The 15,411-nt window shown below is 39.6% G+C and overlaps 1 protein-coding gene across 2 annotated transcripts in view; it reads right to left on the bottom strand.

Moving 5' to 3' along the window:
- Positions 1–15,411, bottom strand: part of chd1 (chromodomain helicase DNA binding protein 1) — a 159,990-nt gene that overhangs the window by 119,979 nt on the left and 24,600 nt on the right. For both annotated transcript variants that reach the window (XM_047372502.1, XM_047372503.1), the window contains exons 6-10: positions 10,514–10,785; positions 10,023–10,248; positions 2,662–2,762; positions 2,283–2,461; positions 1,888–2,012 (exon numbers count right to left, since the gene is read on the bottom strand). In XM_047372502.1, coding sequence (XP_047228458.1) covers positions 1,888–2,012; positions 2,283–2,461; positions 2,662–2,762; positions 10,023–10,248; positions 10,514–10,785 — 903 coding nt within the window. The remainder of the gene's footprint in view (positions 1–1,887; positions 2,013–2,282; positions 2,462–2,661; positions 2,763–10,022; positions 10,249–10,513; positions 10,786–15,411) is intronic.

The following is a 15,411-nucleotide window of genomic DNA, read 5'->3' as shown; positions in this document are numbered from 1 at the left end:
TATTGTACATCATTTACAAAGGCTCTTCCAGTCTTGGTCACCCCCCAAATGCTTTGTTTTCCATCTTGGCCACTTTAGTAAAAATCTTCTGACTACCCTTACTGTCGTGCACAGGTGAACACACACAAACTAACCAACAGAAGCAGATCACGACTTAAAAAATGTCACAGCCACCTGCAAAACAAGCTGCGGTTTTTAACACCCCCAAAGTTGTGAGGATAGCCGCACTCACTCTCCTGTGAGCAGCAGCCATAACTCTTCTATTCCATATCCAACTTAGTGCTTCAGGCCTTGCCCCTTACAAGCAGCAAAAAGGGACACATCACCAGATAGGTTTTGACCAGGTTTGGCTGTCAGAAGGGAAATATTTCACCTGGCACAAGACGGATTTTGGTAAATAAGTATGAAAAATATGTATGTAACAGATAACGATTGAGAAATGGAAAAACATGGATAAAGACAAAATAATGAAGAGAAACAGATAAAGCTAAAAACAGGTTGACAGTAAGACATAAATACATACAGTACAAACCAAAAGTTTGGACACACCTTTTCATTCAAAGAGTTGTCTTTATTTTCATGACTATGAATATTGTAGCTTCACATTGAAGGCATCAAAACTATGAATTAACATGTGGAATTATATACTGAACAAAAAAGTGTGACAACTGAAAATATGTCTTATATTGTAGGTTCTTCAAAGTAGCCACCTTTTGCTTTGATTACTGCTCCGCACACTCTTGGCATTCTGTTGATGAGCTTCAAGAGGTAGTTATGATTAAACATGAATGCTTTATTGGCCTGCAACATGCTCCATGTATAACAAAGGTCACGGATTAGCGGACCAGGGTCCGGATCTGGACCCACGTGCCGTCCAATCCGACTCAACCTGATTTTAAACATTTATATATTACTGCATGTTTAACGATGTCTAACTTCACTTGCGCCGCATCTCGTGTTAATATGGTATAGCCCTGTGGAGCGTCTGGCTCTGGGCTGCACGTGATGCAAGTCAGGCAATGAGTTGCTTCAGTCAGGGCTGCTGCTGCTACTACCCTAACCACAAAGTATTTTCTCATTTACTATGTAGATATAAACATTTTATTCCTGCCAGCTGCTGCGTCTCACGTCTGAACAGGCACGACAGACAGCTATGTAGGTCAGCGACATTCTGGTCCACACTCCAAGGAAGCTGGTGGCAGAAATGCACCACATCGTTGTATGCCAACTGCCAGAAAACGACAAGAAGAAGCTATGTGGGTCCTTTAACGCAGGCTGCTAAGTTACTAGCTTGGGACCTCACGCTTGCTGATAGTACAATGACTTGGTGGTGCACAGATGAGTGAGTAAAAGACAATGGCTTAATCAAAAATACGTAAAATGGACTATGAAAATCACACATTTAAAGATGGACAGAAACATACGGTCTCTTACGGCACAACAGTGTTCACTGTGAAGGTAAATGTTCGCAGGGTTTAGCTTTAGAACTCCAGAATTTATGGTAAATGGACGGAACTTGTATAGCGCTTTTCTAGTCATACAGACCAAAGCCTTTTACACTAGAGCCACATTCACCCAATTTTAATCACATATGCATAAATACTGTTTGTAACTGGTCATAAATGTGTATGGCAATATTAATATTTCCTGCATTAATAATGATTAAAGATCAGCGTTGATTAAAACAGGTCAGTTAGAACTAAGACTTTGTTTCTCTTATTTCAACACCTTATTTTCTCTTGCTGCCAAATATATTCAGCCCAATGTCAAGTCCTGACTGACAAATTGTTCAGTTTAAAGGGGTTCCATAGAACCCCTTGCCATCAAGTAGTTTTCCCCATGAAGATACAGTTAAATCATTGAATAGCAAAGACTGTTGAGTCATACTTGCTCCAGGAGTGGGCCATCCAGTTTAAACCATCCAGCTGGTAGTCTCTGAGCTCCAGTCCATCACCTCCAATGTAAACAGGCTGCTTCTTCATAGGTACAAACCTAGGTCTCTGTTTCATCAACTAATGACAAAACAAAATTTTGACTTGATTGATTAATAGATTCAACATTGATGTCTAAAACAATTCCTCAAATCCAGTTTTAAATTATTTCAACAGAATTAAAATAATACCTAAACAGATACTGGGTGTAAATGGCATGTACAGTAAATAATCTGTTTTTGTTGATATTGTGTCACAGAAAAACAAAGTTTTATAGGCATACATTTAATTATGAAATGTAGCAATATACTTACACTATAAGAAAGGAAAAGAAAGAGTAACTTGATTTACCTTAAAATCTCTGGAGGGAATGGTCTTTGACTGATTTCTGCTCATGTAGTCATCAATGCATTTCTGGAACTTTTTGCCAATCAGAGCACCATCTTCCCAGCTGCACTCCGAGTATGGTAAACCCTGCCACTTGCAAAGGTAGTCTGGGTAACCAGCAGCTGACTTCTGGTTTGAATGTCCTGCTCAAAACATTTGAAACGTTCAGAATCAGAATCAGAAAAGCTTTATTGCCAAGTACGTTTTTGGACATACAAGGAATTTGTTTTAGCGTAGTCGGTGCAATACAGTTCAAATTAAACAGTATAACAGTATAAACATATCATTCAGTGGATTACACAAACCCAGGGCTATCAAACACAAAGAAAACAAACAAAAATACCTATGATTCTTTCTACAAGCCGATACTGAGAGTGCAGGTCATCCACCATTTCCTCCTGACAATTAAAATATTCTCTATCTTCAGGTGATGCTGCCTTTAACCTGAAGAGATTAGAAAACACAAAATTAAAATGCATGTGAGTATTTATCTCACAATAAAGTCTAATGGCAAACATTAGGCTGTAATAAATGCTCCCAATGAAAAAAAACATGAGATTATTTTTTTGTATTTAAGTGTCTTAAGGAATTATCCAGTTATGTGATGTGTCCAGAGAATACTTTTAAAACTATAATATCTTAATTACAAAAAGAAACACAATGATATGGAATTACATTTTAACGTGACAATGTCCAAAACGCTTGAGATGAAAGGTAGATGTCACCAATAGGGACTGCTTACCCTACAGGGGTTGGACAATGAAACTGAAACACCTGTCATGTTAGTGTGGGAGGTTTCATGGCTAAATTGGACCAGCCTGGTAGCCAGTCTTCATTGATTGCACATTGCACCAGTAAGAGCAGAATGTGAAGGTTCAATTAGCAGGGTAAGAGCACAGTTTTGCTCAAAATATTGAAATGCACACAACATTATGGGTGACATACCAGAATTCAAAAGAGGACAAATTGTTGGTGCACGTCTTGCTGTCGCATCTGTGACCAAGACAGCAAGTTTTTGTGATGTATCAAGAGCCACAGTATCCAGGGTAATGTCAGCATACCACCAAGAAGGATGAACTACATCCAACAGGATTAACTGTGGACGCAAGAGGAAGTTGTCTGAAAGGGATGTTCGGGTGTTAACCCGGATTGTATCCAAAAAACATAAAACCACGGCGGCCCAAATCACGGCAGAATTAAATGTGCACCTCAACTCCTGTTTCCACCAGAACTGTCCGTCGGGAGCTCCACAGGGTCAATATACACGGCCAGGCTGCTATAGCCAAACCTTTGGTCACTCATGCCAATGCCAAACATTGGTTTCAATGGTGCAAGGAGCGCAAATCTTGGGCTGTGGACAATGTGAAACATGTATTGTTCTCTGATGAGTCCACCTTTACTGTTTTTCCCACATCCGGGAGACTTACGGTGTGGAGAAGCCCCAAAGAAGCGTACCACCCAGACTGTTGCAGGCCCAGAGTGAAGCATGGGCGTGGATCAGTGATGATTTGGGCTGCCATATCATGGCATTCCCTTGGCCCGATACTTGTGCTAGATGGGCGCGTCACTGCCAAGGACTACCGAACCATTCTTGAGGACCATGTGCATCCAATGGTTCAAACATTGTATCTTGAAGGCGGTGCCGTGTATCAGGATGACCAATACACACAGCAAGACTGGTGAAAGATTGGTTTGATGAACATGAAAGTGAAGTTGAACATCTCCCATGGCCTGCACAGTCACCAGATCTAAATATTATTGAGCCACTTTGGGGTGTTTTGGAGGAGCGAGTCAGGAAACGTTTTCCTCTACCAGTATCACGTAGTGATCTGGCCACTATCCTGTAAGAAGAATGGCTTAAAATCCCTCTGACCACTGTGCAGGACTTGTATATGTCATTCCCAAGATGAATTGATGCTGTATTGGCCGCAAGAGGAGGCCCTACACCATACTAATAAATTATTGTGGTCTAAAACCAGGTGTTTCAGTTTCATTTTCCAACCCCTGTATATGCCAAGTCTCCACAGACAGTTTGTTTCAGTCTCGTAAGCCTGAACAGATGACCAACCCTGTTAGTCCTAAACACTTACTGATAAGGAGAAGTTGGTTAAGCCTTAACCATTTTAAAATGAAAACTTCAACCCCATTATACATCCCAATAAGTGTTCTTTTAAGCTGGACAGTATTTTCTTGAGAAATTAAAGTATGAAGGAATTGCAGACTCTTGCCAACTATAGGAGTTACACTTCCTATGTTGTGATGACAAACGTACAAAAGAAAATGTTCAAATCCTCAGCCGGGCAAGGGCAAACCCTCCTGTCTCCCCCTGCCTGCACTAAAGATCATCGAAAAAGATGTTAGAATGGTCTTCCGACATCTCAATGGGAAGAAAGCTCTGGGTCCTACCGGGCAAACAGATCAGCAGACACTGCAATTAAACTTCAGTCTACACTTCATCCTGCTCCAGCTCGACCACCTAGGGACATAGGATCCTGTTTGCATATTTCAGCTCTGCCTTTAACACCATCAAACCAAATATCTCCCACCAAAAGATCACCCAGCTCATATTGACAGGCTCCACCTGTCAATGGATCACCAGCTTCCTAATTGACCAGCAGAACCGGGTGAGGCTGGAAAGCATTTCATCCCGCTCAAGAACCATCAGCACCAGCCCGCCCCCCGTAGTTAGCTACTCTGCTGGAAACAAACATGTTGCAACATCACAACTTGCCTTCCATTATTATATATATATATATATATATATATATATATATATATATTATGTGTCTTTTTCACTGGTGGTAGGGTTTAAGCTTTCCTCACGTTCATTGACCATGTCTCTGAACATTGAACACCTTGTACCTCTAGGCACTCCAAGCAGGATTCATTCCTGAATATGGCGCTGGGGAAGAGTGGGTTCACTTCTCAAATATTTGGTAGTTAATTTACATACTTTTTTCAAATAGAAATCAGCTGATTGTATGATTGTAAAGTGTTGACAAGCACCCTTTGTTGTTTAAAACACTAGATAAAACAAGGTGGTAACAGAGTATCTCTTAGCAGGGATACTGGGATAAATAATGTTTGTATGGTTAAATTGTCACCATGAAAAATTATCCTTCACACAAATAGAAAACTTCTGTAAAAATTTAAAGTTAAGACAAAGACAGACCTGCAGAGGGGTATAAACTGGGAGATGACTGAATTAAAATGCTAGGGATATTTAAACAGAGAGCATCCTTTGACCACAAAGCTCCACCTTTAGGTCATTGTCCATCCAAAAAGTCCTCCCTGCCATTTTCAAGATATTCCATATGATTTTGTCTGATTTTGCCCTGGTACGTGCATCTGAAACGCAGAGGCAGGGCTGGGCGGTTTAACAAATATATTTGAAGGATAGAGCTTGGTTCCACATGCAATGTCTAAAATTACAATATTGCGATTATTCACATATAATTTTCTATAGCAACCATTGCCCATTGGTATTTAATACGCTGAAAGAGCATGGCAACACTGTTTTAGGACTCAGATGTTGGATTAATAAACTTAACATGTTTGTAAAAATGAAAATGGTTCCAAATCAAGAAGTGGCAATAAGGAAGAGACGTTAAAAACATGGGTCAGTCTGGATTAGATATTTCAGCTCTCCTCCATCAAAACTGTTAAGGTGTTATGGAGGCTGCTAACCTGACAAAAGGATGATGGTCTTTATTATTGCTGCTTTCTTCAAAAGGTTGAGTTATTTGGTCGCAAATAATTTGTTTCACCATGAAAAACAGCCTTTATTGAATGTTCTACTGTATGTTAGCCAACCATTGAGTTTATTTAAAATTGTGGTTATTACCTTATATGTCTTAACCCATGATAATTTAATGGAATACCATTTCACATTGTCAGATTATTAGTAAACCAACATACATTGTTATCTGTCAAATTTTAGACATGTGCAAAACAGTGGTCTGTGATCAGAACGTAGGTAGGAAGGTATAAATCCCTCACTCACTGTACTTTATATTCTCAAGTGAAGTGGCCAACATTATCAATCCGTCGAATCATGCAATGGTACATTTTCATCTATAAAGCTATTTTTGGACTGTTCCTACCTTGCTCATCCTACATATCACTTAGATTTCCCAGCCGCAGACTTCGCTTTCAATACTTTATCCCCTTCATTTTTCCATTTGTTCAATGCAAACTTAGAAAAAAAAATGCATTTTCTTACACTGGCCCATCAACTTGGAACACTCTAAAGCAGGAATCTGCAACTATCCACGTTGATTTCTCTGGGACAATTTAAATTTATTTTAAGCAGAGAAACCTTGATATAAAACTTACTCTTCTTTTAGGTTATATTTTATTTGCCTATTCAATTAGATTTGAATGTTTAAATTATTTGATTGTTACTATGTTTGTAAGTTTGTTTAGTTGTGTTTTTTCTTTTCAAACATCTTACTTGTCAATGAAATCTTGGATCTCAATTAGCCAGCCTGTATAAGTAAAGGTTAAATAAAATACAAACATTTTATTTGTAGCACCTTTAAATTTCTAAAACCTTTTTTGGGGATAAATAAATCCCACACAAACGTTTGGGAAACCTTGCTACTTTAGAGAAACGTTGACCAATGTGACAGAAGGATAAAGGAGTAGAAGTTCATTCAGCAACATGATCTGTTGTGCCTCTGCTCATCAAATGCTTTGTTTTGTTTTACAGATAAGGTTAAACACTCCACAGAGTATGAACTCAATATGAAGTATTGATTTTAAACCTGATAAAAAAAAATGTGGCGTGTGTTTAAAAGACTGCTCTTTCCGTCAATGGTCAATAAACATTAGTTGATGTTTTTTCAGTGTTTGTGATTTATTTCTTGGTTTGAGTCTTATTGTCTGACCATTATCTAGAGGGATTTGAACTACATCATGAGTTATGGCTGATTTTGGCAAATACAAGTCTAATGTACTAATTTTCAAAATGGTAACGCAACTTTGCTTTTATCTTGCTGATGGAAGAAGGGTTAGAAGGATAGTTATTACAGATATGAAATTTTAAATATCATAATATAAATATTGTTTATCCTTATAAACCAAAACTTAAACAAATTGTTATTCTTGTGCCATATTGCCCAGCAAAAAAGGGAGGAAAAAAAGGTTCCTGCAATCGAAACACACCTATTATTATTACTTTATACAATCATAAAAGACCCATTGAAATGTCCAATATAATTTACAGGGGTGTCCTGGACAACTTGATTTAAAGCTGAGCAAGGAAAAAAACTAGCAAGTGTTGGTTCCCTCCTCAGTTTGAGTCGGTAGTGGAAGATGACTGCTCACACAGAGTCTGGTTCTGCTGGAGGTTTCTTCCTCTTAAAGGTAGTTTTCCTTTCCACTGTCGCTACATGCATGCTCAGTATGAGGAATTGCTGCAAAGTCTAGAACACAATGCAAGTGACTGTCCTCTGTCATTACATGCTCATCCAGGAGGACTGATTGCTACGAGCTAGTGACTCAATGCAATCTGCTGGGTTTCCATAGTTAGAATGTTTTTTTTAACAATTTGAATGAATAACTGAACTTGACTGAACTGTTTGATAACTAAGATAATTTTGGAATGTATGCAATTGACTTGGAATCTGTCTCTATGACTGGATCTAATTGACATTTTTTGTAAAGTGCTTTAAGGCAACATTTGTTGTGAAATAGCACCATATAAATAAACTGAATTAAGTAGAATTATCATTTCTGCTTTCCCACAGGGTTGGAGCAGACAGGATGTCAATTCGAAGGCCTCAAAGGGAGATCTGCTTTCTGTCTAAGAAATATACTTTTTTTAGGCATCAAGACAATCCTTCACCTGAGATTACTGAAAAGCATTATTTACAGGTCCTTCTCAAAAAATTAGCATATTGTGATAAAGTTCATTATTTTCTATAATGTAATGATGAAAATTTAATATTCATATATTTTAGATTCATTGCACACTAACTGAAATATTTCAGATCTTTTATTGTCTTAATACAGATGATTGTGGCATACAGCTCATGAAAACCCAAAATTCCTATCTCACAAAATTAGCATATTTCATCCGACCAATAAAAGAAAAGTGTTTTTAATACAAAAAACGTCAACCTTCAAATAATCATGTACAAGTTATGCACTCAATACTTGGTCGGGAATCTTTTGGCAGAAATGACTGCTTCAATGCGGCGTGGCATGGAGGCAATCAGCCTGTGGCACTGCTGAGGTCTTACGGAGGCCCAGGATGCTTCGATAGCGGCCTTTAGCTCATCCAGAGTGTTGGGTCTTGAGTCTCTCAACGTTCTCTTCACAATATCCCACAGATTCTCTATGGGGTTCAGGTCAGGAGAGTTGGCAGGCCAATTGAGCACAGTGATACCATGGTCAGTAAACCATTTACCAGTGGTTTTGGCACTGTGAGCAGGTGCCAGGTCGTGCTGAAAAATGAAATCTTCATCTCCATAAAGCTTTTCAGCAGATGGAAGCATGAAGTGCTCCAAAATCTCCTGATAGCTAGCTGCATTGACCCTGCCCTTGATAAAACACAGTGGACCAACACCAGCAGCTGACACGGCTCCCCAGACCATCACTGACTGTGGGTACTTGACACTGGACTTCTGGCATTGTGGCATTTCCTTCTCCCCAGTCTTCCTCCAGACTCTGGCACCTTGATTTCCGAATGACATGCAGAATTTGCTTTCATCCGAAAAAAGTACTTTGGACCACTGAGCAACAGTCCAGTGCTGCTTCTCTGTAGCCCAGGTCTGGGGAATGCGGCACCTGTAGCCCATTTCCTGCACACACCTGTGCACGGTGGCTCTGGATGTTTCTACTCCAGACTCAGTCCACTGCTTCCGCAGGTCCCCCAAGGTCTGGAATCGGCCCTTCTCCACAATCTTCCTCAGGGTCCGGTCACCTCTTCTCGTTGTGCAGCGTTTTCTGCCACACTTTTTCCTTCCCACAGACTTCCCACTGAGGTGCCTTGATACAGCACTCTGGGAACAGCCTATTTGTTCAGAAATGTCTTTCTGTGTCTTACCCTCTTGCTTGAGGGTGTCAATAGTGGCCTTCTGGACAGCAGTCAGGTCGGCAGTCTTACCCATGATTGGGGTTTTGAGTGATGAACCAGGCTGGGAGTTTTAAAGGCCTCAGGAATCTTTTGCAGGTGTTTAGAGTTAACTAGTTGATTCAGATGATTAGGTTCATAGCTCGTTTAGAGACCCTTTTAATAATATGCTAATTTTGTGAGATAGGAATTTTGGGTTTTCATGAGCTGTATGCCAAAATCATCCATATTAAGACAATAAAAGACCTGAAATATTTCAGTTAGTGTGCAATGAATCTAAAATATATGAATGTTAAATTTTCATCATGACATTATGGAAAATAATGAACTTTATCTCAATATGCTAATTTTTTGAGAAGGACCTGTATGAAGCAACCATGTGGTGTTTTTTTTTTTTGGCTGACAAATTTGTCGAGCCGAGACCAGGCCAGCCTACTGGAAACTCAGTTTCTAACTGGAACATTAATTTGGGAAGCAAAATTTTGTTTATGTGAGCAGTGTTTGTGTTGCATTGAGGAGCTTTGACAGCTTCTATCCTTTCATCTTCATAATTCTTGTTGTGCATCTGTGCTAGAAATGAGGAAGATTTTCATTACTTTACAAGCACTCAAATAAAAACGTCTTACCATTTTCTTTTCTCTTGTTCCTTTTTCTTGAAGTTTTCTAGTTTCTTCATGCCCCTTACATTCTGGAACTTTAGTGTTTCCTCAGTCTCCCAAGTGTTATGGATGTGTGCCCAGTTCTTCCACTTAATCAAGTACTGGACCTCGCCAGCCTCTTTATTTGGATCAAAGTTACCATTGGGGTCACCATCTGCTTCTACAGCATATACAGTGGTTGCACTCCCTGTTGCTGAAAACCAAAACATTAAAAAGGTCACATTAGGGGAAATATTTAATACTGTAATCATCCTCACTGGGCTTTTTGTTATATGACGGCATTTATACCCACCCTTCAAAGCTGACATGATTTTAGAAAGCTTTACCGGTAATATTAGCGTAGGGTGAAAGAAAGCAGGAGCAGACTCAGTGCATGCGCTACATCCGACATAAAAACCACAAGGAGAGGGAGACCAGATTTTCCTCCTAACAGCAAAAGAGTGTGATGCTGTTCTTACCTCTTTTTCTTCCTATCCTGCAGTCCATTACTCTTTCAATTGTTTCAAACTCTTCTTCCTCCGGCATTGGAACATCTTCACCCAAAACCTCCACCAAATCATCAGAATCTGTATTTATCTCTTCATCCTCCTTATAACTGATGTTGACCGTAGCCTGCCGCCGTGGCCCAGCACATGCTACTTTTGTGTAGTTATTGTCATCCTCAGAAGAAGAACACTTTCGGGGTTTTTTTCTCGGAGTGATACTTTTTGTTCCATTTCGAGAATTCATCCTAAAAACAGAGAATGGTAAAATGTAGAAATGGTTTCACCAAAGTTGATCTAATCAAGAATGATGACCGGCTTATTTTATCTTCTATATAAACTGATTCAGACTTAGAATATTTCAATAAACAGACAAAGGTAAACTGTCCAATTCCACTTAAGTTAAAGGCAGTTTCGAAGAATTCATGTGCAAGATTTTCGGTACAGCTTTTTGGGTTTGGCACAAAGTTTGTTCTGAACCTGAACACATTAAGGAAATTTATATACGGAACTAATTGCTAGTGCTATGTTCTGTTATGCAATTTTTAAAAAGCAGCCTCAAAACAAAACACTCCCCCCAGATATCAGTGATGTCTACTCTCTGGGAAGATAAAAGTTTTTCAACTACAGTGTTGACAGAGAGAGAAAGACTGACCCAAGATTTAGGGCAGCATGTTTCAACAGCAATAAGGTACATAGCTCGCTCTACACTTAAATTACTCTGAAACAATACCAAACCAAATGTACACATTACCGGTATAGGAGGAAAATCAGCTCAAGTCTAAATCCAGATGCCTGTAGCCTTCAACTAGCCCAAAATGCCATACAGCAGGTAACTTGTAACAACAAACTGGTACAGTGAGTCCGTCTAAAGAGAAGAGATTTCCCAACAGCTATAGCCTGGGGCTTTTGATGTAAATTTACCCAGGTAATTTCACTTTCCTTGGTTTTACTTTCATAGGTAAATAGTCCTAATCTGGAGTAGGTCTTTTCAGCTTTCCCCGAGATTGCTGAGGTTGTGGACAACGAGGCATAGCACCAGCAGCTACAGTAATGACAGAGGTTACTATACAAATTAATCGGTTTTAAACCATTAATTTGTTACAAAAAGTAGTTTTAAGATGTTAGAGAAAGTAGACCTCAAAGTCTTATCTGCTTTAGAGCGTTGAGTGGCTCAGTTAGCTGAGAAAATCCGGGCACAAAGCGATGGTAACATCCAGCCATTCCGAGATAATCACTGTTTTCATGTTTACTGTTAAGTTTGCCATTTGTAGTTTGTCAAAAACAGCCTGTAGGTCGAACATGTGCTGCTCTGGTGTGGTGGAAGAAATAATGATGTCGTCCAAGTAAACAAAGCATTTGTTTCCTCTCAGGTCTCCCAGAACTACTTCGCTTAACTGCTGGAAGGTGGCAGGTGCATTTTTGAGTCCAAATGGCATCACCTTAAAATGGTATAAGCCAAGGGGACAGATAAAAGCAGTTTTTACATGACTTTCTTCATCTATTTGAACTTGATAGTAGCCACTGTTGAGGTCCAGAGTTGTGAAAATAGCTGCTCCAACCAATGACTCCAATATTTCTTGAATGTTAGGTATGGGATAAACATCAATATGTGTGGCGACATTTAATTTTCTATAATCCACACAGAATCTTGATTTGAAATCTTGCTTCTTTGGAACCAGGAACACTGGAGCAGCATAAGGAGAAGTGGATGGCTCTATAATGTCTTTTTCCAACATCTCCTGTACCTGCTCCTTGATGACCTGAAGCTTTCTTTGGTGACACACTGTAAGGTTTTTTTTTTATGGGCACATTGTGACTGAGAAAGATCTTGAGTGTGAGGACTCCGGTGCGGCCCAAGGTGTTGATACAGACATTCTTTTTATTTTGCAGTTGGTGTAACAGTCGTGTTTTTCCAAATTCATCAAGATAGGCATTATGTATGGCCATTTCCAGGAAATCATGGCATAGAGGGAGAAGTGATAAATGCGCTGGAGCCATAGCAGAAAATAAGGCAATATGTGGATGGGAAAAATCTCTGGGCTTCACAGTAGATGCACTTACAAACAGATACCGTTGATTTTTGTGGGTTTTCAATCAGTAGCTGTTTTCAGAGACATCAAACTGTAAGCCAGAAAAGAAGATTAAGTCAAGTCAAACTATTGCAGGGAAAGCTAGGCTCTTTACAGGCAAGATCACATAAGGTAATGTCACTGTTGCAGATTGTATGGCCAGAGTAAGTTCACTCCATCCCAAGGGTTGTTGTCCCTCTCCATCTGCCAGATACAAAGGTTCCGTGGTCTTGGATTTGAGAACATCATGAGGACCATTCACTCCTGTTCAAATATTAGTATAGAAGTCTCACTGGAGAAAGGTTTCTGAATCACTTTGCACAAACTTTTTCTCTGCTCATATTGCAGTTGATTCTGTCGGTCCTTCTCCAGTTGTTGTCCCAAGCGGACAATTTAATCTACCGAGGTAACTCTGCTCCTCAGTTGACTGGCTAGTTGGGAGTTAATGTTTTTTCAAAATCAGTTCAACATCCCCTTCATTTATAGTTGGTTTCCAGTGTTTGCATAGTGACTGATATATGTACGCAAAGTCTCTGATGCCTTCATCCTCTTTTTGGATTCTGTTGCGCACTCTCTCAGCCAGCTCATCCTCTTAAGTCTTCGGATAGGAACCCAGCCCGAAATAGTTTGTTAAATTCCATCCAGGTTTGTATTTTTATGACGTGCCATATCCCACCAGACCCGGGAAGAGTAGCCATAAGCTCCTCATCAGTTAGTGAATTGAGGGCCAGAAAATCCTCACATCTCTCTAGGTACTGAAGGGGATCAGACGGGTCATCAGCTTTACCAAAAGTTGTAAACTGCAATTTGATAGGGCTCTTCCCCACAATCTTACTCCTGGTTTTGCCTTGCATGTTCGAACCTCCAAATTACTCAAATAGATCATTAGGTTTACCATCTCTTACTGATGATTGCAATCTGGGATGGCCTGCAGCTCTTAGAGGTTTCTCTCAGAGTTGGTCATCCAGATAAGTTTGCAAACCAGCATGTCCAGCAGTTTCCGTTGTCTTTTGAATTTCTTCAGTCATGGAGTGTAAAGTGTCAAGACAGAGAGAAAGATCCTCCTTCACCGATTAGATGACAGCAGGTATGAGTGTTGTGGAAACATCAGCATACTGCTCCTTTAACCTCCATCCAAGTGAAGCATTAAACTGTATTCTTAAATACTCCACTCGTTTATCCACATGTCTGACAAGTTGTTTTTGCTGCTCCAGAAGTGACTGTCTGTTTGTGTCCATTTGTTTTCAGTTGAAAAGCTATTTTTTTCTGACAACTGTTGAATGATTGCTTTTAGCTCCTCCTGGTAGTGGTGTTGGTCCTTCCCAATTTTTTAAGCTGTTCCAGAATATCTTGATCAGCAATATTTGGTGAGCTGGAGGGATTCACTATCTGTGTTCTTTCATCCATTTTTCTGTTTCCAGAGGCAAAGTTGCTGGGGTGTAAAGGAATGACAAGCTCTGGCAGTTCAATCAGTTCCATTTCCATCAGTGAATACGATGTGGGAGACAATTCAGGCATGAGAGTTTGATTTGCCGATACTTTCTCCATGTCCAAGAGTGACTTAGCATTGGCAGCCATATTGTGTTGATTCTGCTTAATGGGTTTACACATTAAATGTTTTTATTCATTATTGAGTCCCATCTGGCATGCCACTTTTTTATGTTACATATATACAAGGTCTGGGGTGCCAGTTGGGTCTCTCTCGACATATGATTATTATGAAAAAGTGTTTTTTTTTAAACACATAACCCTCACAAAGGATGTAAACATATAAGAGTGCTTAACACCCTAAACATTAATGAAATAAACCCAAAAAGAAAGACAGTTTCTTTCACAGGTCTCAAAAATATTTACACCCAAAAATAATTAGTATCCAATGTTAATCAGTTCTTAAACTTAAATAGTTGATGGCTCAGTTCAGTCCAACAAAAAAAATAAAATAAATAAATCCAATTCACGTTTTATCACTCGTCAGTCCAATCCAGTAGATTCAAGCAATAGAAGAAAACTCCTCTTTGTGTTTTCCGACCAATCCATGAAGGTAAACCCAAACAACAAACTGTGCTCGGCGGCACACAGGGTTCAGCTAGGAGCAGCAACCGGAGGGACAAACAGATGGTTGAACTCACGGTAGCGATGCTGACAAGACACTTTACGACCATCTTGATCCACACGAAAGATTGCCCGCTTGAGAGCCAGATGAGCTGAGAGAGGATCTCCCTCTTTACCATGTTGAGCGACCTTTTAAAACTGATAGTGGGCGTTCCTACCGGAAACACTCGGCCGGCCGCTTCTGCGTTGGAGGAGTTGAGGTGAGTGGTGGTGAGTTTGTGTGTGCACAATATTCATTGGGAAGTCCTCGGGCTGTCACACAATCACTATTTAAATTACTTTTAAAACCTTTGTGATATTTGGCTTTTAATTCTGGGGAATGTGAGCATTTGGCCAGTTATGTTGCCATTTTGTTATTGTTTTTATTCCTTTATCTATTGTAACATTGTATTGTATTGCTTTTACCATTTTATTATTTATTTTGCCTGTGAAGCACTTTTCTCACTATTGTATGCTTTATAAATATATAAATAGTGCTATATAAATAAAAATTGATTGCCTAAACCTTTAAAGAATGTGTTCCATTTTTAATCTCCGCAGCATCACCAAAAACCACAGCAGCCATTTAGTTTCTACCCTTTAATAAATTGATGTTCTTGTTCGCAGTGCTACCAACTCATTGTAGTTAGACGATGTGGCGAAGAAGGCAATTATTCATAGGAGGTTGGCTCCCAGGTTTAATTCAGAGTT

The sequence above is a fragment of the Girardinichthys multiradiatus genome, chromosome 8 (genome assembly GCF_021462225.1).
Source record: "Girardinichthys multiradiatus isolate DD_20200921_A chromosome 8, DD_fGirMul_XY1, whole genome shotgun sequence".
Taxonomy (NCBI): domain Eukaryota; kingdom Metazoa; phylum Chordata; class Actinopteri; order Cyprinodontiformes; family Goodeidae; genus Girardinichthys; species Girardinichthys multiradiatus.
Note: the sequence above shows the minus strand (reverse complement) of the source record. Positions and strands in the feature narration are given on the sequence as shown.